The sequence below is a fragment of the Ailuropoda melanoleuca genome, chromosome 2, assembly GCF_002007445.2.
Source record: "Ailuropoda melanoleuca isolate Jingjing chromosome 2, ASM200744v2, whole genome shotgun sequence".
In the NCBI taxonomy this organism is placed as follows: Eukaryota; Metazoa; Chordata; class Mammalia; order Carnivora; family Ursidae; genus Ailuropoda; species Ailuropoda melanoleuca.
This window is the reverse complement of record NC_048219.1, coordinates 38,563,862-38,588,250: the sequence shown is the minus strand read 5'-3', so window position 1 is coordinate 38,588,250 and position 24,389 is coordinate 38,563,862. Positions and strand designations below refer to the sequence as shown.

Below are 24,389 nucleotides of genomic sequence, written 5' to 3'. Positions count from 1 at the left end.
GTTGTGATATTCCTCTGTTGCAGCTAGGCCCTGTTCAGACCCACAGAATTGTGTTTTGTTTCTGTTACTTCTCCCTCATTCAAGTTGTATCAGATATACTTGTCTCCTGTATGAGACTTTTGTAAACCAAAGAATTGTGAGACTCTACAAAATTTCCCTGATTTTTTTTTTAATGAAAAGTGGCATCTACAAGATTGAGCCATGAAAGCAGTTCTCTTATCATAGAAAGAAAGGCAATTTTTTTTTTCAAAAACTTGAAATTTTGTAAGTAAATTAGTGTGGAAGAATTCACTATCATCAAAAAGCTTTTGATTACTAACTTTTATTCTTCTCATTTTCTGAGCTTCCTTGTATTCATTTGCATTGGGAATGGGACCCAGTGAATCATATTATTTTTAATGGGTGTTGTGTGATTCCTACTGGTCAGTTTTTTGAGCATTAAAGATTTTCTTTTTGTATCTGTAACAAGAAACTTGAATTGATTTCTTGGAATTATCCAGAGTATTTATAAACTGATCTTGCTCTTTTCCTACCTGTTCTTAAAATAAATAGAAAGCATCTTGGTTGGTTTCTGTGGAAAGAAATGTTACTTAAATGAAGCTTTTGCACAAAGTCTGTAGCAGCAAAAAACTCTTCTCATCCTGAATGAGGACAGATGTCATTTCATATAAAGTGGATCAGCAATCCTAGATTTAAGTACTTAGAATAGTGTCTAGCATGTCTTTTAAGCGCTTTATGCGTGTTTTTACATTTTTATCATTAGCGTGTCAGTTTTTTGAGAGCAGAGATATTGTTGTTATTGAATCAGCATATAAAAACATCATAGTAAATGCATATTGTCTAGAAATTCTGTTACTGATCCTGTTTTCCCTAAAAGTTCAATCTCTAGGCTAGCATTACAAATCAATACTATTTTATTGTCCTGTCCAGTAATACTGGAGATGAATTTGAAAATTAGGTACGCTGTGATTTCAGTATAGTGTGGCTTGCAGTAGAGAAGGACCAATGGAAAAACCAAGCTCTCCTTTACTACAGGTTTTCATAGAATCCTAGTTCTAGAAAAATCTTGGTAATTTTTGGCTGACCCTCAAATCTTAGATGAGGCTCAGAACAACCCTGTGACTCCTGAGTTCAAGTAATAGTATGTGACCTGATGGTGCATTTTAAAATCCTTTGTGCGTTCTAAAAGGGTTTATGCCTTAGTCTTTGTTCAAGAGCTTGGGGCTGGTGGAACCTACAGCTCTCTTCCTGATCTGAAAAGCTTTGAGTATGTGTCCCTTTCCTGATTTGGGGCAGGCTTCTTAATGCTCTAGAGCATGAAGCCCATCTGATCAATTTTCATTCCTCCTTGGCAGTAGCACATAATGGCGTGCTTCCAGGAAAAGTCAGAGAGGCCCCAGGCATGTTAGCAAATACTGCTGATGAACCAACTAGTGCTATTCTTTGTCCAGGTATAAAGGAATATTGGAAAGATTTCCCCATTTATGAAGCTGGAGAGATGAGACTAGCCCCTTCCCTTTACAGGGCCTTTGCACATGCTAATCCTTTACCCAGACTGCTTTTTCCCCACCTCCCCAGATATCTTTTTTTTTTTTTTTTAAAGATTCTATTTATTTATTTGACAGAGACTGACAGCCAGCGAGAGAGGGAACATAGGCAGGAGGAGTAGGAGTAGGAGAGGAAGAAGCAGTCTTCCAGTGGAGGAGCCTGATGTGGGACTTGATCCCAGGACTCTGGGATCATGCCCTGAGCCGAAGGCAGACGCTTAACGACTGAGCCACCCAGGTGCCCCTCCCTGGATATCTCTTACATCTCAGCTCAGTATTACTTCCCTCTTGAGTCCCACTCTAGGAAACATTCTTCTTCTTGTATCTCTCTCTTTTTCCTTCGTTGCATTTTAAGCTCTTTATAATTACCTCTTTATGTGCTGCTTTGTTTGGTTCCACTGTAGACTGTAAGCTCCATGTAAGCAGGGGCCATATTGCTCATGTTCTTTATTGTGGCCTCCCAATATAGGTCGGTTTCTGGCAATGAAGAACTGCTTGAAAATAATGAATTTCCTAAATGTGACATTTGAAACTCTGTTTCTGAGCCGAAGCGAGGCGTTAATTATCATGTAGCTAATTTCACATTGCTCTTTTGATGCAGGGCAGGGTATCTGTTCACATAATTAAACAATTGATTATATTAAATTTTTAAAAGCTTGGAGTATAATGATTTGTTCTTTGAATCTTGTTAAAATGGTCCATGTCAAAATAACTAAGTCGAAGTCGTCATTCAGAAATCACAGTTGTATCCTCTGCCTGGCCTCCAGAAGATGACGTTGTGACATGATTGATTTTAGATTGCTTTTATGTTTTCATTTGTGCCATCTTCCACTTCGATCGTAAGGTCCTTTGGAAACGCTGGCCTGTAGCCTTGGAGGTATCCCATCCTCATCTCCTTCTGCCTACTCCTTTGTACTTCTGCTGTGTACTGCTTGGGACTGTGCACTTCCTAAAGTAGAATTCTGATAAAATATATTGAATGACCAACAGAAAACAGTAATCTGTATTAACTCAGAAACCACTTTCATACCACTAAGGGTGGCTACTCCTTACTTGCAAAAATTATTTGATTCTACTATTAAAAAAGAATTTGTGAGAGGCATCTGGAAAGTTGTTGATACAGAGCTGTGTGTGTGTGTTTTGGGGGCAGGTGGTGGTGGTGGTTGGTGATGAAGATGATGGGATCAGGTACTTTAATTCTACAGAATCAAGCTGGAATTTTTATGTTGCTACCTAAGTTTTCAAGTAAGAATGGCTCAAAAAATATTTGTGAACTAAAAACATTTCTCATTAGATTTATTCCTAGACCTTCCCCCTTTCACCGTATCATGATATTTCAACCATTAAAACGAGGCCAAGGACAGAACTGGTTGGGAGGAGGGTAATTCTAAAGGAAATGGAAATGGGAAGTAAAAGTGCATATCTTTGGGTGTCCTAAACTATTGTTCACAGCCTCAGGAGAGAAGTTGTTGACAGAAAAGGCACACTGTCCTCACTGACACTAGACAGGGCGCTGTATGCCAGGAAGCAGAAGTCCCTGACTTCCTTTCTTGAAGCAGTGAAAATATCATCTTCTGAGATGCCTCTCCGTCCTCTCAGTGTCCTCGTCAATTTTTTTTTTTTCTTCTTCCTCCCAGATGCTTTTTCCTGCCCACTTATGGTTTGGGCTGCTTCCTTAATAAAAGTGTCCTCTTATTTTCTGATGCAATTACATCTGCAGCTGATTTATTTATTTATCCTTGTCTTTAGCCCAGCTCTAAACGGACTTTGGAAAGTAGAGAAGAAAATCCAGTCTGCTTTTTGGAGGACATTGGACAGCCGAATAAATGCAGGTATGTGCATTTGCATATTTTTAAAGGCCAAAAGGAAAAGAGCTTTTAAAAAGAGTAATGAAACTGATCTTAGACTTATAGGGCTACCTGCCCTTATATCCTTTACTTTTAAAATACTGGTATTTTAATTTTTGTTCATTTCCAAAAGTTTGAGTGTGCTTGTTTAAAAATCCCAAGAGTATGAAAGTATAGGAGGTCCAGAGTAAAAGGTGAAGTTCCCTTATAATCCTTCCTAGATATTCAGCACTTTAATAATTTATTGTATGCTTTTCCATATTGTGCATTTGTATGACCAAAAGGATCATCATATGCATATTATGCCTTTTTTTCACTTTGCAGTATGTCCTACATACCTTCCAGTGTGGGTTCATGTAGCTTTATGTTGCCTTTTCTAACAATAGCTGCATAGTATTCTTTTGTGTTGATAGTTCTTGTTTTGTTTTGTCTCCTGTTGGATGTTGTCAGTTGTGTTTTTTATTATTTTAAGTGGCGCCACACCTTGTACATATGTAATTCTGTATACTTATCTGATTATTTCCTTAGGGTGAAAGGTTATAACACCATCTCTGAGTTCTTGCCACGCCTGTATAGGATCTCAAGGACGAAGGTTTATCTTACATTGTAAAGCAGACTGCAGCTGCTTTGTTTTCTGTTTCTATTTTTCATTGTGGGGTGCAGCTGGGGGCTCAGCACTGGGTTTGAAAACTTTCTTGCTTGACAGTTGATCTGAACCCTCAAGGTAAGTTCTGAGCCTAGTCTTTCAGCCTGTGTTCTGGAAGATTCTGATTTTCAGGTTTATATTGGAGAAGAAACAAGTAAACTCGAGTGCCTCTCAGTTTGTAGCATTGAGGCAGGTCTGGTTCATGTCTCTCCTGTAAGTATCTCGCCTCACCAGGGCAGCTGATACACAAGCACTTGAGTTCAGTGAAAAGACCTGTGGCTCTTGTCCACACTCTGTGAGTTGTCTTGTTTTGAGGCGCTTCCTTGGGCCATTCTGCAAGCACCTATTAAATGTAAGGCTCCGTGCCAGGTACTGGGGATGCAGGGATGAGTGACATGGTCCTTGGCCTTAAGGAACTCCCAGCATATATGATTGAGGGAGACAGACATGGGCATAAGATGGTCATAACCCAGTGTGGTTAGTGCAGCGAGGCGATTTTGGGAGAGGGCATCTAACTTAGGAGATGGGGTGAAGGTTCATAGGTGCTTCTTGGAGGAGGTAATGTCCATACTGAGTTCTAAAGAAAATTGTAGTTTGCCATGAAGAGGATGAGGTAGGAAGTATTCCCGGTAGAGTAATCAGGATGACAAAAGGCAGGAAGGTGTGAAAAACAGGATGGGGAGGGAGCTGGGGTGACAAGAGCAATGAATGGCAGCTTTGTGGATTTCGGGCATGAAGTCAGAGGCTAAGAGTGATGGAAGATGAGGCTGGGGGTGGGTAGCTGGCAGGTGATGGAGGGCCTCTGTGAGGAGTTTGAGTTTGCGCTTGTAGATTAATGGTGAGCCTTGGAGGATCTGATATGTGTTACAGAGACATTACTTTGAGGGCTGAGTGAAGATTGGCTTGGCAGGCAGAAGGAAAGTAGGAACCTGGGGTCAGGGAAATGAGTTTGTAGGCGACTGGTGTCCGAGTGAGGGAAAGAAAGAATGTGTAGAGCTTTCCCTTGTTCCCCCTCCTTTCTGCCTTGTCTAAGGCTAAGTTGCTGAGGCTGGCTCTTTGATCCTTGTTGCCCTCCCTTTAAAGGGAGCGCAGATGAATGACTTATTTGCAAATTTCTCACCACCAAGTTCTGACCTCTTCAAAGCAAAGCTTCCAGCCCTCATTCTGCTGTCACAAAGTGCTGCCTGTCCTCCTACCTGCCTGTGGAGTGACAGGGACCTGGCTCTGCTCATTAATTTTCAAGACCCTTCCATATGGCTCGTGAACCCGAATCGGTAGTCCCTCTGTGTGTACCATATAAGAACCAGCCCTGGGCTAGGCTCTGGGGGCATGAAGATGGATAAGACATAGTTCATGCCCTCACTGAGCTTGCCAGTTAGTGGGAGGTTGACAAAGTTAAAAGACGATGTGATCTGTGCCATCGGTCAATTCAAAAGTGAAATGATTCCAGTAGAGCTAGCAGCATTAGTAACGTTAACATCAGTGGTTCCAGAATGAGCCACATTTTTCAAATACCACTTGTGTGCAGATAGAGAAAACAAATTTAGGCCGTGTCTAAAATTTTTCCGATTTTTTAGAGCATGGTCTCATCATAATTAGAATGCATAATTGATTATGTTTGTAATTACAGTGGATGGTTTCACCTCTCATACGTTCTGATGCATTCAATTTTCAGAGGGAAGGTGCAGGGAGAGGTACCTGCTTGAGAGGTATTTCTGCCTGCTTACATTACCTTCCTAACATTCTCTTGCACCACTTGAACTTTCAGCACAAGAATGACCCCACCATCTCATTTTCCTTCCACTACAGTATCTAAATATAAAAGAGGACTGCAATGCCATGGCTTTCTGTGCTAAAATGAGGAGCTCCAAGAAGACCGAGGTGAATCTGGAGGCTCCCGAGCCAGGGGTGGAAGTGCTCTTCTATCTTTCGGATAGGGAGCCCCTCCGGCTGGGCAGCGGGGAGTACACGGCGGAGGAGCTCTGCATCAGGGCCGCGCAGGAATGTTGTGAGTACGCGCACATTTCCGGGGGAAGCCGTCCTGCAGGCAGATCCCGGGGTCTCTGCCCCCAGGAGCTCTGCTGAGCGGAAAGACGTGTGGGCTCCGTGAGGCAGGGGTTCTGCCCTGCCTCTCCCACTTACTTGCATTTGACCTTAGGCCAGTGATTTTAATTCTGGGAGTTTCACTTTTCACTTTCTTCATCGGAAGGTGGCTTATTCCTGCTCTGTCACTCATGACCTTGCAATACCAAGGAATGATGCTTGCCTTCTGTGGAGGCTCAGTTTTTATTTCCCCTGCCTCTAGGAAATTGGAATAATATCAGCACTAGATGAGTAATAACAGCTAGTACAAAGTTACAAACTCAGTAACGGCATCTCTCAATATCTGAAAGATTGTTCAAAACTTCTTCTGAAAAGTATGACCCATCCTTCTGCCACTATAATCTGCTTCCTCCTCATGATGCTGACTTGAAGTGAGAAGTTGAGTGTCACTTTGTGGCTTGGTCACAAGGCCAGGTTGTAAAAGGGCAGTGAGGCTGTGAACAACATGGTCTTTTTTTTCCCCGCCAAGTGAGCCTTGTCTGACTTAAGTTAGCCTGTTGCTTTCAGAAGGTGAAAAACCAAACTGAATAACAAAATGAAGCCCCCTTAGTTATCCTTTGACCTTGGGATCAGTGACAGTTTTTGTCTACCTACGTTTATGTGTGACTAGTAAAGTTAAATCATAGAAACTTAAATAAAGATCCGATCCACTGCGATTGTGGTGATAGTTGTGTAACTGTAAATATACTAAAATTCACTGAATTTTACACCTAAAATGGGTAGTCTTTATGATACGTAAATTATATCTTAATAAAGCTGTTTTTAAAACTCAACTCTTTTTATGATGATGTGACTAGGAATGATGGCAGACAGTCCGATCCATGCTTTGTTTATATCATCGTTAGCCCTCAGAACAACTATGTTGGGATAGTATAGATACTTCAAGAAATATCTACCTAGTTTGTGATACAGCTTGTCTAGAAACCCATTTTTCTTTTTTTATATATCTCTCTGCCTCAAACGCTTTAAATACCAGAGTTCCAATAAAAGGGGAGAGGTTGGTGCTACAGGGAAGAGTGAGGTAGGCCCTTATTAACTGAAAACGACACTGGATAAAATTGGCTGAGCTATGTAGATTATGGGGGGGAAAATGTATTAATCTTTTAAAGTTATTTTGACTAGATAGCAAAGTATCTAAGGAACCAGCTTTAGACATTACCTTTAAAAGTATTTGTAATTAGCAAAACAACTAGATGTAAATTAGTGCTTCTAATGTATTTTTTTAAGGTGTTGTGTTTTTTTTATCTCTTTTCCCTTGAGGTTTGGCTTATAGTGTTTATTCTGTTAGTGCTGCCATGGTGTTTGTACAGAGTTGTTGGGCTGCATTTAATGAGAAAGCAAGGGGCTGCTGCTACAGGCGACGAGGGGAGAGCCTAAGTCCGCCGGCAGACGCAGCCCCTGAGCCTGCTGTAGCTCTGGGCTCAGGGCCAGTCAGTGTGCGGCACCAGCTTCTAAGCCCAGTCTGGAGAGAATGAGTGGGCTCTTTGATAACTGACTCGGGAATGTTGGAAACATTTATTAGTTTTAAAAGTATATGAGTACGGAATGCCACGTATTCTTATAGCTCTGGTTGTTATTATAGTAAGTGCTATTTGAAGGCAGTATTGTTTTCTTCCCTGTTGTCCACTCAATATATGGTCAGTTTTTGTTCTTTCAGCTCTCATTATTTTACTTCCTCAGTAGCTCTGTCTTGGTTTGAATCTTAACTCTGCATTAGCAGAGAAGCCTTGAATCAGACTAAATCTCAGGAGGCCACAGTTTCTTCACCTGTAAAATGGCAAAAACATTAATTACCTCATTAAGTGTTAGGAGGGTTAAAAGATAATTGGTGTAGAGTGTGTTAGCCTGATGCCTGACACTTAACCCTCAGTAAATGTTAGTGGTGTTGTTACCTTTATTCAGTATTTTTGTATAAAAAGCTGTCTTTGATCATCCTCTTTATAAGTATGAATATTATTAGAGTCAGACCTGTGGTAGAATACAGATTCACGACTACAAATAAATTATGCTTCAATATGTACGTGTCAGTTCACATTCAAATCTGCGTACATATGAAGAGAGGCTGGGTTTCCAGGCCAGTCCAGAAAGGCCAATTCATGAATGAAAAACTATAGTATAACTAAAACATAACCTTAACAATACTGGATCTAAAACTCATTTGCTTTTGTTCCCAAGGAAAAATGCTCTTTGAAGTTTACCCTATCTTCTCTGTTATAAGGGGGAGTGACTTCTGAGGGGTTAGTCCAGATACCTTGAGAGGCAAGAATTGAGGACTTTCCAGCGAGAGGGGCATCAGGATGCCAAGGCATCTGTTCCATCTTCATGCAGTATGTGCACTGGAGAGAGTTGGTGCCTAAACAGACAGGGCAGGGCTGATGAGGGTCCCTGTCAGCGTCAGTCTCATTTCAGATGTCTGTTTTGGGAAATGTGGATTACCTTAGATTTCCATATATTTTTTAGTTGACTGTATCTTAGCTTGAGGCCTGGCCATGCATGAAAATATCAGTCATAATTGATTATGTGCAATCACCTTCTTCCCTTCCACCATGCTTTTAGATTGCAGGCCTGTGTAATTTTAATTACAGGCTCAGAAGTAAGTGGAAAGGTGCTTTCCTGGCTTCATAATCTCCTTTATCTTTTTAATTGTTCTTGTATCAAAGGAGGCAGTTGGTTGGGGTGGGAGTTAAGCATATATCTTGTTAGTTGGCTACTAATAAGAAATATTTATGGTAACTATACAGAGTACTTAAGAAGTATATTTATTAATGGTTGATAGATTTTTATCACTGACTAAAATCACTTTGGTTATTTATTCTAACGCATGATTTCGTGTGCTACTGCCAGGAACTTGGCATGTTTAATGCATAATCAGAGTGTGTTAGAATTGTTAAAATATTTTTGTAGGAGATGGATTGGGGATTTCCCATACTCCAGGAATGTTTCTGGGATTAACAAGGTGCACGTTGGTGGGATCTGGGAACGTCTGGGCTGGCATATTTTTTCTTTTAGGCAGGATTTTTTAAGACTGTCATAGACAACGTGATGAGAAATATCATTAGACTTTTACTTTAAAATGGGTTTAATCTGGTTTGCCAGCAGCTGCAGCACATATTCCTGGGGAGCCATGGTTCTTAATTATCATGATTAAAACTGCCTGACTGAACATGGTTGGAAGTCATATTTGCCCTAAGATGATAAAAATGTGACCTAGATTCTTCAGATAAGAGAATTCCTTGTCTTTGCTTATGTTGTGCTTTGGAAACAGATGGCTTAATGTATCTATCTTTAATTTTCTAATATGTTCTTTATTTAACCCCAGGTATCTCTCCTCTGTGTCACAACCTCTTTGCTCTGTATGATGAGAACACCAAGCTCTGGTATGCCCCGAATCGCACCATCACTGTTGACGACAAGACATCGCTCCGGCTCCACTACCGGATGAGGTATGGGTGCCTGTCTGGCTTCCTCTTGTTGGGGGGTATGGCAGTTAGCCTGGAGCCCTGAGTCACTTACTAAGAAGATGTGCAGTCATTTTGTAATTGGTAAGTTTTGTATTTGCTTGGTATGAGAAAAGACTTTTTCAGTATTTGAAATACAATACAAGATGAATTTGATCACCTTCTTCTGCCACATTTTAGAAAAGACATCGTTATGACGCAGAGGGTATTTTGCATAGAGTTAGTATCCTACAGCAGAGTTTTTCAAGCGGTGAGTCATGGTTATGAATTTAATTTAGTGAGTTTGTTTAAATTTGTTTAAAAAAAGAAACAGGCGAGAATAGGTAATATCAGCGTATCCACCTATCTTAATAATATTGTTTTTTCACAACTTCTGTTTGAGATATGCAAGTGTATATACTAGGTCATGATACAATAAACTATTTCTTATTAAAAGTTCCAGCTAAAGAGTTTGAGAAACTCCGCTTGAAGTGGTTCTCTAGAAATTCTAGGTTGGTCTTGCTCTCAAGGGGTAGATGTTTTGATCCACTTCCTAAGGAATTTTGTCTAGTGGGTGGGACTCTAATTTTTCTCCTGATGGGTCCTTGCCTCTTCTCCTATACTGTAGACTTTCTTAAATGTCACATAGTCTCCCGAGGTGGCATAGACAGTCAGTATTGCACTGTAGTCTCTTGAGTTCATAAGCCCATTTGCTCTGTACGCAGAAGTGAAAATAGGTTTGTTGGATACTAGTTAAGCACACATGAATGTGTATTTAGCAAAGGAGCTTATAAACAGTGTGAATACTTTTTGAAAAGGATCTTAATTTACATAGATATGATGAGATCAGTAGATTCGCTCAGGTGCTAACAGAATGTAGGGACCTGCTGGAAAAGCCCTCGGGGATCTCAGAGGCTCTCTCCAGTATTTTGGCTGCTGTTTCCTTTCGGAAGGTGGTAGAGTTGTTAACTTTCCAGAATGGCCTGGATGCTTTTCTCAGCAGCAGTTGAACCAGATCTATTTTCTTTGATAGTCATACTAGGGCTGACTTTTTTTCCTTCTTTCTGTACTCACCGCAGGCCTCACCTTAAGGGGAGAGGTGTGTGGCATGTGAGATTTCACGCCCCAGATTTAGGGAAACATTCACCCCACCCAGCTGAGCCTTCTGACTATATTTGGATTTGTTTTTCAAAGTGTAATCTTGCTTTCTGTGACCTGGGGGTTGTCTCTGTGATCCAGCATTGAAACGTGTGTTTGCAGCTGGCAGTCTAAGTAGGGGGCATGTCACTGAGTTCTAGTCTTTTCCTGTAGGTCTCTCCAGTTGGCTCAGAATCTGGAATGGTAGAATTGGGGACTTGGATGAGACCTGAGTTTACCTAATTCAACTATTGCAATTGTTTAGGGGGGAACTGATGTCCCAAACAGAGAAGTGCGTTACCCAGTCACACACCTAGTGAATTCTCTTATCAGCCCCAGAGCCCTTCTTGAGACTTCGGTCTTTGTTAACTGTGTGAGTCCCTCGTTTGCCCTTAAAAGCTGTCTTTGCCTCCTCCCTGTTCTGTTAGCTGCCAGGAAGTTCTGGGTTACTTCGTTTTTTGGCACCTTGACTTTGTACCTGACATTGCGCTTCAACAGGATATTGCTTTGTTACCACAGGCTCTTTGAACTTGGAAAAAAAGATCCTACCCTAAGCTAAAACATTTGCATTACAACAAACTACAAAAACTTTGAAACCTCATAATCTCACCACTAAAGAAGGTGTAATATGAAAACAAATGTTAGTGACTATTTCAGTGGAATCCCAGCTCTATTTTGGGAAATACTCTGTGCTTCAATTTTAATTTTCTGTTTTTAGATAATGATTTTAATAGTTATTGTTTTATAATATATCTTAAGATAAGCCTATACTTTATTCCTTTTTTAAGGAAAAAAAATGTTTTCTTGCTCTTTCATTCAAATGAATTTCACTATCCATTAGTAAAGTTCTACAGAAACCTAAGGAGAATTTGTTGTGTATAATATCTATATGTAAACTTAGAATATGGAGTCATCCATAATATAGTTTTCTCAAAAACTTGCAAGGAAGGCATATCTCCTTGACAGGTCTATCTGTTTATCTATGTCTCCCTCCCTCTTCCTTCCGATGTCGTCCACACCATTCTGAAAAGGAATCTACGAGGCTGTTGTACTACATGTATTTATGCCATTCTTTATTTTTTTACATTAGCATGTTCTAATACTAGGAATTTGTGTGTGGCCCAAGTTTGATGAACATCTTGATAATTAATTTTAAAAAGGAGTGTAGAGCATCTTTTCATGTGTCTGTTGGCTGTCTGTATGTCATCTTTGGGAAAATGTCTGTTCATGTCTTCTACCCAGTTTTTAATTGGATTATTTCTTATGTTTTTTTGAGTTTTAGAAATTCCTTATTTTGGATATTAGTCCCATATTGGATATGTCATTTGCAATTATCTTCTCCCATTTGGTAGGTTGTCTTTTCGTTTTGTTGATGGTTTTCCTTGCCTCTGCAAAAGCTTTTTGTTTTGGTGTCCTCTCAGTAGTTTAATTTGTTTTTGTTTCCATTGCCTCAGGAGACCTATCTAGAAAAAACGGTCCAGTGGCTGATGTCAAAAGAGATGACTGCCTGTGTTTTCTGTTAGGAATGTTACAGAATTGTTGAATCATTGTATTGTATACCTGAAACTAATAGAATTCTGTATGTTAATTACATTCAAATTTAAAGTGTAGAGTTTTTTGGGGCGCCTGGGTGGCTCAGTCTTTAAACGTCTGCCTTCGGCTCAGGGCGTGATCCCAGGGTCCTGGGATCCAGCCCCACATCAGGCTCCTCTGCTGGGAGCCTGCTTCTTCTTCTCGCACTCCCCCTGTTTGTGTTCCCTCTCTCACTGGCTCTCTCTCTCTAAATAAATAAATAAAATCTTTAAAAAAAATAAAATAAATAAAATCTTTTTAAAAAATTAAAAAAAAGTGTAGAGATTTGTCTTCAGTGTACCTTCTAGTTTTGTCTTACTAGGACAAAATTAGGAAGGTGTTGATTTTGGTGTAGTTACGGAGTTAAAGGTTTTTATTTTTTGTTTCGTCATGTTAAGTAGAAAGCTGTCAGCCTTTGACCGTGGGCAATTTCTAGAGACCCAACCTTGTTTTAGGCTCTGCTCAGCTGTTACTAAAGTAACAAAGCTGCACATCAATGTGATTCCCTCAGCCTCATCCTGTCTGAACATCTTGCCAAAAGATTTCCAAATCAAAGCTGGTCCCACAGGGCTCAGATAACAGCCTTGAAGAATGTGTTTGTTCAGAGCCGATTGAAGATCGTGTTCTGCCCAAAGAGGGTATGTTGGGCCGTTGGCTTTACCAGGTCGGAGGACTCTTTCTCATAGAGACTGAGCGGGATGTGGCAGAAGAGGAACATGCCTTGGACTGGTTCAGGGAAAAGCTGTCTTCAGCTTCTCTTTCAAACAACCTCCTCCATCCTGGAGATCCTTTTACCCCTTTCCCAGGTGCCTTTTCATATTGTACATGATTCTTATTTTCTCATTACCACCGTCCTCCACTGTCAAACAGAATTTACCTGTCTACATGCCTTTCTGTGAGAGCCCTGCTTTGAATGTTTGTGTAAGGAGTGCCTGACACAGGGTAAATGTTCAGAATCTCTGAACTACTGTCTTCATTGCCCTGTTTAGAGCCTTTCACCTGTCTCCTTCCGCACAGACCCCCTAGAACGTCTAGTAGATGTCTTCTTATTGTGTGAATGACAAAAACTCTCTGTTTTGGACTTGACTTGGTAGCCAGAGGAGTTAGCTATGTTCTCATGGATTTTTTTCTGCCCTGTATTTGCGCAGTTGGTAGAGCCAGTCCACCTCTTATTTTCTGCCTACTTGGGATCGCTGATCCTGAGTCTTCCTGTCCTGTGCTCTATTCTGTCCTTGAAGAATAGACTCCTCAGTCTGGAGACAACATAAATACCAGCGTCTTCATCAGCTGATAGCCTCAGGCTTCTGCTGTTACAGGGCCTGATCCCCTCTCACATAGAAGGGCTACAATTCCAGAGCTGTGGTTCATGCTGCACACCGGCTCCATGGATATGTGGCTTTTTGTGTGTGTGAGAAACACCAAAGCCCACTGTCAGATTCTCAGTCACTTTCATAAATTATAGGGAAGATGGGCTGTATAGAATTCATGAAAGTCTTAAAATGTTAATTTTACTTTTATAGTAACTTCCTTATCTGTCCTTCCCTTTCCATGTTAATTGCAGCTCCTCGAACTTGTTCGTTCATTTATTGTTTATTCATCCAACAATTACGTATTAAGCATCTATTGTATGCTGGGGGATTCGGTGCTGAGCAAGACAGCTGAGGCCTCTGCCCCCGCAGAGCTCACAGCATTGTCCATAGCATCTGCTTGTCTCAGCCTCTCTCATTTCAGTCCATCTCCCATGGGGCTTTCTTCTGGGGCGGGCGGTGGGGGGGGGGAGGGATCCTGCCTCACATGGGCTAGCTTTGCAGTCTCCTCTGCCAGCTGTGTATGTCCTGGCTCTAAAGCCTGGCATTTATTTATTCCGGTCCCAGCTTCTCTTCCCAGCCCTTTTCCCCTTCCCTGCCACCTCCCCTGGCTGGCAGTGGAGGGCAGTTTCTCCCTCCTTTGGCACCTCATCAAAGACTCTCTTCTGTCCAGGGACAACTTATCTATTAGGCACAGTGCCTAGGGCTCATAATATTATTAAGAACTCACAAAAGTTTTTGATTTCTTTTAAAATCAGAGAAAAATTGACTATAATCCAGCCTGGATTATATTAATCTCTATAGCAACACAGATGTAAAATATAACTTTAATATTTTTTTATGAAGGAAGGAAAAACTATGGGCTCCATGAAAGTCACAGTGTCATCCTACTTATGAGACGTGCCCCTTGTATGTTACTTTATTGCTATTGTTGGATTTAACCAATTGCCATATACACATATAGACAAGGAACTCAGAGCACTAGGGACTATGCCCTTTGAATCCCAGCCTGGCACAGGGCCTGGTGTGTGCAGGCTTTGCAAATACAGCTCAGTGACAGATGTCTTGAGTTTAGTGGTAGCACTTTTTGGGAGGAAATTTAATTTGTTGCTTCTTCATGCCATAGTTGTTTTTTGTTAGCACATGGGCATGTCAAGGAAAAAAGACCCGGGTACCAGTCTATAGCCCAGAGATGGGCTGGACCAGCTTGGCTCGATCAGTTTCACACATCCCAGAACTCACTGTGTTTCTCTTATAGGTGGCAGAGGCAAGTAGTGGTTAAGAGAACCAGCTTCTGGTCAGGTCACCTAGCCTCTTGGAGCCTTAGTTTTCCTCATCTGTAAAATAGAAACAGCAGAACCTACCTTGTGCAGTTGCTGTAAGGATGAAATGGCATGAAGTGCTTGTTAATTTCACACCACTGGAAGCTGATGCTTATAGTAGTGCTCGTGTATTTCTTCTACTTTAACTCTATTCATTGTACGATAAACTATCAATTTAATAACAGTGGTCTGGGAAATAGGAAACACTGCCATATTAACTGTACGTCTTGACTATATAAGGAAACTAAAAATTGTTTGAACAGAAATGTTGAAATGTGCATAAAATAGGTCTTGGATTCAAGGCAGGATGGCATTATTAAAGGTGAAGGGAGTGGCTGGGCCAGCTCTGGTTCTAGTCAGCTGTATTTTCCTATTTAGGAAGATGTGGTGGAAAGTCACTTTATCTCCCTGAGTCATAGACAGGTTCTGGCAGGACACTCTTCACAGAGTGCTTGTAAGAGTGAAAAGAAAAAGGACTTTATCACCAACGAAGTGCTCCACAGCTGAAAGATTGGTCTGTCTGTCTGCTTGCTTTTCAGGCAAGTTTAGCTTCCAGCACTGAGCACTCTGGGTACAAGCAGGACACCTCTCCCATGCGTTCCGAGGTCCCCTTTCCCAAAATTGGCACTTATTTTCCTGCCTTGCAGATTCTATTTCACCAACTGGCATGGGACCAATGATAATGAGCAGTCTGTATGGCGACATTCTCCAAAGAAGCAGAAAAATGGCTATGAGAAAAAAAAAGTCCCAGATGCAACCCCTCTCCTCGACGCCAGCTCTCTGGAGTATCTGTTTGCTCAGGTAAGAAGTTTGGGCCCAGGAGAACCTGCAGTTCCTGGGATAGGGGAGACATTGCAGGCTTCAGATTCCCTTGGGCAGCTGAACTAGGTGGTAGCTAGGATGTTTTTGGGCCTGCTCTGTGGGCAGCTGAACAAGGTGGTAGCTAGGATGTTTTTGGGCCTGCTCTGTGGGCAGTCCTTGCCACCCTCGCCCTTGCCCGAGATGAGGAGGAGAAAGGCAGCAATTCAGTGGGTGGGTGGGTGGGTGTCCCACGTGTGGGTTTTCAGGGTTTCACTTTCTCCCTATTCCTCTGTTTTCCCCCATCTCCTATCATTTTACTTCTCATCTGCAGTGCCTTCCCGTGGAGAGAGTGGAGGGAAGCTGCAAGTGAGGGAGGGTGTAGTTCAAAGGGGTGAATGTGGGGACATCTCAGCAGTCAAAGTGACGTTCGGGGAGGAAGGAGGTGGCTGCTCTGAGTCACAGCAGTAGTAGGGTAGGAAGATTAGATGCTAGACAAAAGCCAGAAGAGAAGTTAGAGTCACCTAAATTGTATTACCCTGAGATAACCAACAGTTTTGGTGATATGCTTCCTGATTTTGCCATACAGGTATATATCACATACTGTGTAGTTTTTAAAAATATCGTATCATTTTTTTTTTTAAGATTTTATTTATTTATTCGACAGAGATAGAGATAGCGAGAGAGGGAACACAAGCAGGGGGAGTGGGAGAGGAAGAAGCAGGCTCATAGCGGAGGAGCCTGATGTGGGGCTCGATCCCATAACGCCAGGATCACGCCCTGAGCCGAAGGCAGATGCCCAACCGCTGTGCCACCCAGGCGCCCCTCGTATCATTTTATAAACTGCTTTTTTATCCATCCTATTGATGATATTTCAGATGTCAATTAAAAATACAGATCTTTGTTGTTTTGATGGCTTCATAATAATTCACTCATTCAACAAATATTTACTACTGTGCACTCTTTGCCACGGTGCTGCAGATACTGTGGTGAAGAAGACAGACTTGGTCTCTGCAAGCATCAGATCCAAAATCAAGTTGGATAAACAGAAAACAAATAAGCAAATAAAATGATACATAAGTAATACATAAGAATTGTGAGAAATGCTGCGAAAGAAAAAGCTTTTGTGACAGGGAATATGGGGAGAGGGTTGGATTGGGAAGATCTAATTTAAATACCAGAGAAGGTCTCTAAGGAGGTGACACTTGTACTGAATCTGGAAGAACAAGGAGTGTGCCATTCTAAGGAAGGAATGGGGGAAGTATTTCTTCTTTGTAGTGCCCAGTGTTTCAGCAGCAGCACTACTGACGTTTTGGGCTGGATAAATTTTTGCTGGGAGGGACTGCCCTATGCATTGTAGGATATTTACCCACACCGCTGGCCTGCACTCATTAGATGCCATCCCCGGTTGTGACCATCAAAAATGTCTCCAGACATTTCCAGATATTCCCGGCAGGGTGAAATCTCCCTGGTTGAAAACGTCTGATAGGGAGGAAACAGAATGTGGGAAAGCTCTGTGGCAGGCAGGAGCTGAGAGGGGAGTCAGCGTGGCTGGAGGAGAGGGGGGTGATGAGGAGTGAGACTGGGAAGGCCATCAGGGAGCAGATCAGGTGCTTTGGTCCCGGTGAGAGAAAATGCTGGTTTGGCCTAGTGTGGTGGCAGGAGAGTTGGAGAAAAATGGGTGGATCTACAATTAATTCTGGCGATAGAATTAATGGGACTTGCTGACAGGTTGGCTGTGGAAAGGGAGAGAATCTGAAGTATCAAAGATGATTTGGGGCAATGTTTGATAGATAATGGAGTCCTTCCCTACATAGGGAAGACAGAGAACCACAGGTTGGAAAAGGGGTGGGAATTAGGCATTCTCTTTTGGAGATATCTGTGGAGATTTCAGGTAGGAAGTGAGTATGAGGCTTTCCAGAGGGAAAGCCCTCATTTATTTGACTCATCTCCTCTTTGTGGACATGTCTGGTTTTTCTTAACTTTTCCCCACTATGCTATCACAGTAAGTGGTTGTGGACAGCCTCCACGTGTATTTATGTCTGTGTGGGATTTCTGTAAGATATACTTTCACATGTGATTTTTATGTCCCAGTTATATTCCATTTTACAGCTTTAGCTTCTGGTTGCATTTGATGCCCATTCTATATATACCTTAGGATTGGTCTTAGAGACAACAGAAATGCACAGCCCTGGGCAGATAGTATGTTGAAAAAATTAAACGAACTGGCCATTTTCAGATCGATCATTTTTTGTTCAACCTTCCAGTTTTATATGTTCAAAGGAAGAGCATGCTGTACTTCCAAGAATAAGTATTGCGTTAGAATCTGACCTTCGAGAGGCTCAGGAGTGAGTGAGTTGTGGTAGTTATATAGTGATGTTTACAGAAAACCACAGCCAAACAAAATAGTTTCAGATTTTGCTCTGCTCTTCACACGTTGCTGGCAGAGATGGTTGTTGTTGGTCCTTAGGAGTTTATGGAAGTGAACAGTGTCTTTTTCGTACTTGGAACAAGCAGTCCTGTCTTGGGAAGAAGAGGAACTGTAGCAGTGAGAAGCCTCCATCCAAAAACCACTAAACTGAAGCCCCTTCAGGGAAAGTGAGTGTTTCACTTATGTAGAAACACCTCCCCCAGACTTCACGTCTACCTCTGTTCCAGCCAGAGAAAGGCCGAAGAGTTCCGTGCACTTGGTGTTAGTAAGGACCAAGTGTGGCTGTAGTGCAGTGTTGACGAACCAGAGCCCTGGAGTCACATCGAGGTTCAACTTTCCCCCGCCGCTTCCTGGGTCCCTGGCTCTCACGGCACTCTTATCTTTCCACTTGACTTTGGTTCTTATAGCTACTTGATGTTCTATATTTCTGTTTGTTTATGCTTTCTTCTCAGCATGGACTCTCCCTGAGGTCAGGAATGCAGTCTGGCTTACTGCTATGTATCTATCTCCCCGGCACCTAGAATGACATCTGACCCATAATTGGTTCTCAGTAATCAGTAATTACTGAATGAGTGAGTGACGTGATTTAACCCTCGGGTGCCTTTGATTCCTCTTCCGTTAGGTAGAGGTGATGATGTTAGCAGCCACCTCATAGGGCTGTTGTGAAGATTAAGTGAAACAGTAAATAAAAGGAACCTAGCACAGTGTCGAACACTGAGGTTAGGGTTCAAGAAAGGGCAGCTAGCGTTGACATCATCGTCAGGTACTGCTTTTTAGTTTTCTTTTTTGTTTTTGAAGCGCTCACTGGCTCTTGGGATGCTGTGCACCTCCGATAGGGAGGGGGAGCATATTTTGGTGACACGTTTTACTACTAGAAACTTAAACAACAGATGTTGATAAACTTCTGTGTGGTGATGATGTACTGTAGAATGTGGATTCCTTCCCCTTTCTCTAAATCTACCTCTGAGCAGGTGTGGTGCCCTGTCAGTCATACACCCAGTTCCCAGGCTAGGATATCTCAGGTATGTCTGTGGGATCAGTGAGCCAACCCCAGCCAGCTGTCACCCTTCCTTGCCCAGGTGCTGTCCAAGCCCAGTACGTGCTGCTGGCTGCTATCATTTATAGATAAGCCCTGAGAAGGGGCTTCACATGTTTATGCTATTCATCAGCAGCTAACACACTGCTCAGTAAGTATTTGTTAAATAAATGAATTAACCTGGGGAGAATATTTCCTGAGCCCCTTCGTACCCAACTGTTGAGAAGGAGCTTTGGTGCCAGAGAAACTATAAATCTCGTTAGTGTCATTGCTGTACTGCTTTTCTGGGTGGCACCTCCCTGTGGGGGAACCTTCTTCTCAAGATTAGAGACAGGGGTGGACTCGTGAAACTTCAGTAGTGGTTCATTTCTTCTCATCTCTGCTCCAAAGGGACAATATGATTTGGTCAAATGCCTGGCTCCCATTCGAGACCCCAAGACCGAGCAGGATGGGCATGATATCGAGAATGAGTGTCTGGGCATGGCAGTCCTGGCCATCTCCCACTACGCTATGATGAAGAAGATGCAGTTGCCAGAACTGCCCAAGGACATCAGGTAAATCTTCCTGCTGGCTAAAGAATTGATTGTGCGGACGGTGCTATTTTTGTACGTCCTCACATATCTCAGTGTAACCACTGCCAGTCTTTGGCTGACCCCTGCTCTCTGCAGAGCCCAAATCTTGTTTAGAACATTTATAAAAGGTAGCACAATTGTAGTGATAATAGTGTCCTGGTTTTGAATGTTGGCTGATGACCTCAGAAATTTGTACTCGAGCGAAAGTTCTGGGCTAGGGATGCCAATCGGATGGGTGGCCTACGTGCCCACCCCTTGTGCCTCTGCCCATGGTGGACATTGCCATCTGTCACTGAGCTTTTTCCTTTTATGCAGGACCTGTCTTAAAATCCTTCTCAGTATGTTCGACAGGCAGCTACTGTCATCCATAGCCTGAACCTTGAGTTCACCAGAGACCTATGAATTTAATGTGAAGGATGTTACCTCAAGAAAATTGTATTTACTTAAAAATGTCATTCACTATCAAGTCTTTGTGAAGGAACTTTCAGTGTGTGATTTCTGCCCATCTATAAAATATCTGTGTATTTACCAAGGAGTTCTTACGAACGTTACGGAAGAAGCCAGTCTCGTCGTGAAGAGCACCTTATTTAGAGCTGTATTGCTTGTGATAGGCAGCATGCGCCTTCTCGCCAGTTTCCTCCCTGTATCTCTTGCCCCGCAGCAGCGTGTGGCGCAGATCGCAGGCTGCTTCTCGGTGGTGCAGGATACGTGCTCTGCTGCTGCTTTCTCATTTTTCTGGGGCTTTTGCTCTGGGCATCTCCTCTTTCCTTTGTCATGAGACTAAGGTGAAAAGCGACACCTCTCCTCTGATCTTCCTTTCTATTACATTAATCTAAAATGTTACAGTATTTATGGGGGATAAATTCCAAACTTTGCAGTTTTCCATGGTCATGAAACCATTTGTGCAGCAGGGATTTCCCAGTGCCAGATGCCATTTCGGGCCTGCCAGTGATAAGCAGACCAGTCTCCCCACTGGTCTGGTCCCCCGTTTGTTCTTTCCTTAGTGGGTGTTCATACGCTTCGTAACTGCCTCCTTCTAGCAGTGTATCACTTTGTTGAGACTGTTAGTCATAGATACTCCCCCTTTAGCACCAGCGTAAGGAACTGATCTTTCAGCTTCCTTGTCAATCCATTTACTACATCTGTGACACTTTGACATGGCAAACATGAGGTTTTTTGTATTTAATTAGATTTTGTGTTTTTTCCCATTTCTTACAAAAGCAACATGTGATCTCTATAGAGAAATTATAAAACAGACCTAAAAGTAGAACATACAAAGCATCTGTGATCACTCTTGACACCTTTCAAACCACTTTCTAACTGATGTTGAATCTTAATAACAGTGTATGTGAGTACCAGTGCACACAGGAACAGCGACACCAGCAAGCAAACACACAGTTAAATCAATTTTGCTCCCTGCCTTTGTGAGCCAGAAAATTGGATGATACTTGCAGGAATTCCCATTTCAGGAAAACCTGTGGAACATGTGCTTTTCCCTCTCTTTCAGCCCCTATTCACCTCCATCTCCTTGTGATTAGTGCTTGTCATCTCCTAGTGCTTACTCCCTCTAAGACCCCGCTGGGAGTAGGTCCTCCTTTCTCATGGGGCAACACATGGAAGGGAGATTTATAGACTTGGGATTGTTTCTGTACTGTTCTCTGCTGACCTGGACATGAAAAAAAGACATATTTTTCTACTTTGTTTTAGCTACAAGCGATATATTCCAGAAACATTGAATAAGTCCATCAGACAGAGGAACCTTCTCACCAGGATGCGGATAAATAATGTTTTCAAGGATTTCTTGAAGGAATTTAACAACAAGACTATTTGTGACAGCAGCGTATCTACTCATGACCTGAAGGTGAAATACCTGGCCACCTTGGAAACTTTGACAAAACATTATGGCGCTGAAATATTTGAGACTTCCATGTTACTGATTTCATCAGAAAATGAGATGAATTGGTTTCATCCGAATGACAGTGGAAACCTTCTCTACTATGAAGTGATGGTAACTGGAAATCTTGGAATCCAGTGGAGACAGAAACCAAATGTAAGTGGTGGTAGGTGGCTGATCAGAACAGACCATCATGCATCAGAACAGACCTGTTCTGTTTATCCTGTTGGGATTACCTCTTCGCATGTCCATCACCCCTGCCCACTGAGTGTATTCAGGTTAGAGACCATGTTACCATTCATCTTTTATTGTGTTTATGCAGCAGTAGATCTAAATAAGGATTTATTGAGTTCCGTAGGGAAATGGAGAAATAGAACAGTAGTCTAGATAATATGTAATAATAATAGCAGACATTTACTGAGCACTTACCGTGTACCAGGTACTTTAAGAGCATTTTACACGTATTACTCATTTATTCCTTTAAAAAAAACAAAAAAACAAAAAAACACAGGGGAGTATTACCATTATCCTATTTTATAGATGAGGGCAAAGAGGCACAGAGAAGTTAAACTTGCCCAAGGCCATAACTAACTAATAAGCGATTGTGCCAAGAATTGAACTTAGGCTTCTGGCTCCATCAAATAGGGTAATTGATTTTGCAATTTAAAGCTGCTTTTTTGAAGTATTTGTTGGATGAGACAATGGAGCAGACTGGTTTAAAAGCATGGGTTTTAAACCTAAATGGACCTGGTTCAGATCCTGGCTCCACTATTTATAGTTCCCTAGCTTTGGGGGGTTACTTCCCCTGTATCAGCTGCATATTATTCATCTGTAAAATGGAGATACTTACTGTATCTGCCTTGTGGAGTTGTCGAGAGAACTAAATGGCAGCACAGAGCTCAGCATGTAATAAATGTTCAAAAATTATTATAGCTGCCGTCATCGTTATGGTTATCAATAATATTAAAGTAATGGTGAGATTTATTTTCTCCTGTTTTATTCATGCTAAGAAAACATTGCCTTAACACTTAAACGAGTGCTTTTTCCTATAGAATAGGTACGCTGTACCTAGAACTTATCTAATCCTCAAAGAATCCTCAAAGAATCTTGTGAAATGTAAGCTCTGTTTTATGGACAGGGAAATGGAGGGTCAAATTGATGACCTAACTAGTTAATAACTAGCAGGTTATTCAAGCATGGGATTCATATCTCCTTTTGAAAATTTCAACTTGAATGTTGTTAGGAAGTCAAGATAATCAGTGGTAGATTCTAAAATGAGAAAGCTCATGTTCTGTCCAGCCACATTTGGGAAGACGTGTTCTCTGCCTGTGTTGAAACATATATCAGTCCAGAAGTGAGAGGACCTGCTTGTCTAGTGGGCAGTTATTTCCCTGTCTGAGTTTAACTGTACATTATAGTTTAATGTGAAGCGTTCAGTCACTGTGCTAATTAAGGTCCCTCCCAGGTGTATAAAATCCCAAGATTCTCTGATTGGCCCCCAAACTTTGATCCTCAGTTCACATGTGCCCCCTCCCCCAATTCCTGTGTAAATTCAGGCAGTCTGGCTGGCTTCTCCTCGAATGTAGGCCCTGCCTTAGTTTTCCAGAAGCTTTAACATTTTTCACCAATAGAAAATGAGAAAGCCAACTTAACTCTGGTATTCTTACGCATCTTATCAGGTTGTTCCTGTTGAAAAGGAAAAAAACAAACTGAAACGGAAAAAGCTGGAAAATAAACACAAGAAGGATGAGGAGAAAAACAAAATCCGGGAAGAGTGGAACAATTTTTCTTACTTCCCTGAAATCACTCACATTGTAATAAAGGAGTCTGTGGTCAGCATCAATAAGCAGGACAACAAAAAAATGGTAAGTTTGCTCCGGAAGCAATTCTGTCTGGATCTGGTATGAGAGGGAGACTTCACGGAGGACAGTGATGCGGCACATGCTTTGCAGAGTTCCTGTCCCAAAGAGAAAATCTGATGACTGGCTCTCTTTCCTCCTTAAGCCAGAAATCCGTCTTGCTGACACTGACATTATCAGTGCTGGGTTTTGAGTTACACTGGGATGTTCCAGTGCCTTTCTTTGGTCTGGCAGATGGGTCTCTACTTCAGGGCTTGCTGCACTCTCAAAGACGTTTCAGCATAAATATGTAATTCACAAAAGTGAGCGGATTTGAAGGAAAAGGAGATCGGTGAATGTTAGCTTTTCCCCCCAAGGACTCCTTTGGCCTCTTCTGAGTTGAGGGCTTCATCTGCGGTGAGGTCGGTGGGAAGCCCCGCTTTGCATTTCAGTGGACTGTCACGCTGGTGGCTGTGGCCACAGTGGCCGTCCTCGGTATGGTATCGGGCACACCCAAGTGACTCTTGGACAGAGGAAGGGGTGTTCAATCTCACTTCCTCTTTTTTGGTATCACTTAAGGACATCATCTAGACAGGCCAGTTTTGGCAGGGGAAGTAGGAATGCTGCCAAAATAAACGTGTTTGTGTTGGGGAAGTCATGGCTGGCGGCAGCGTGGAGAGGATGGGCAGCTGAGGCGGGGCACTCACAGAGTGAAGGGAGTCAGCATCAGGGAAAGACCCATGTTTTGTCCGATTTGGTGAAAACTGTCTCAGAAGGATAATACTCAGTGTTGGGAATGAATTTGGTAATATGGTTTAGAACAGATGACCACCCTGTTCATCCAGAGTAAGTTGCCTTTATATACCTTTTTAATTAATTAATTAAAGATTTTATTTATTTGA

General features: G+C 42.1%; 1 protein-coding gene across 4 annotated transcripts in view; it reads left to right on the top strand.

Annotated features, from left to right (window-relative positions):
• The window catches only part of JAK1 (Janus kinase 1), a 126,708-nt gene that overhangs the window by 73,418 nt on the left and 28,901 nt on the right, over positions 1–24,389 (top strand). Inside the window, exons 3-10 of one of the 4 annotated variants that reach the window (XM_034653619.1) lie at positions 3,297–3,379; positions 3,923–3,986; positions 5,850–6,048; positions 9,463–9,586; positions 15,566–15,719; positions 19,574–19,737; positions 21,463–21,805; positions 23,329–23,514. In XM_034653619.1, the coding sequence (XP_034509510.1) occupies positions 3,297–3,379; positions 3,923–3,986; positions 5,850–6,048; positions 9,463–9,586; positions 15,566–15,719; positions 19,574–19,737; positions 21,463–21,805; positions 23,329–23,514 (1,317 nt within the window). Of the gene's footprint in view, positions 1–1,745; positions 1,786–3,296; positions 3,380–3,922; positions 3,987–5,726; positions 5,750–5,849; positions 6,049–9,462; positions 9,587–15,565; positions 15,720–19,573; positions 19,738–21,462; positions 21,806–23,328; positions 23,515–24,389 lie in introns of those variants that run through there. The other 3 variants (XM_002924674.4, XM_034653620.1, XM_034653621.1) reach the window with 3 other exon arrangements.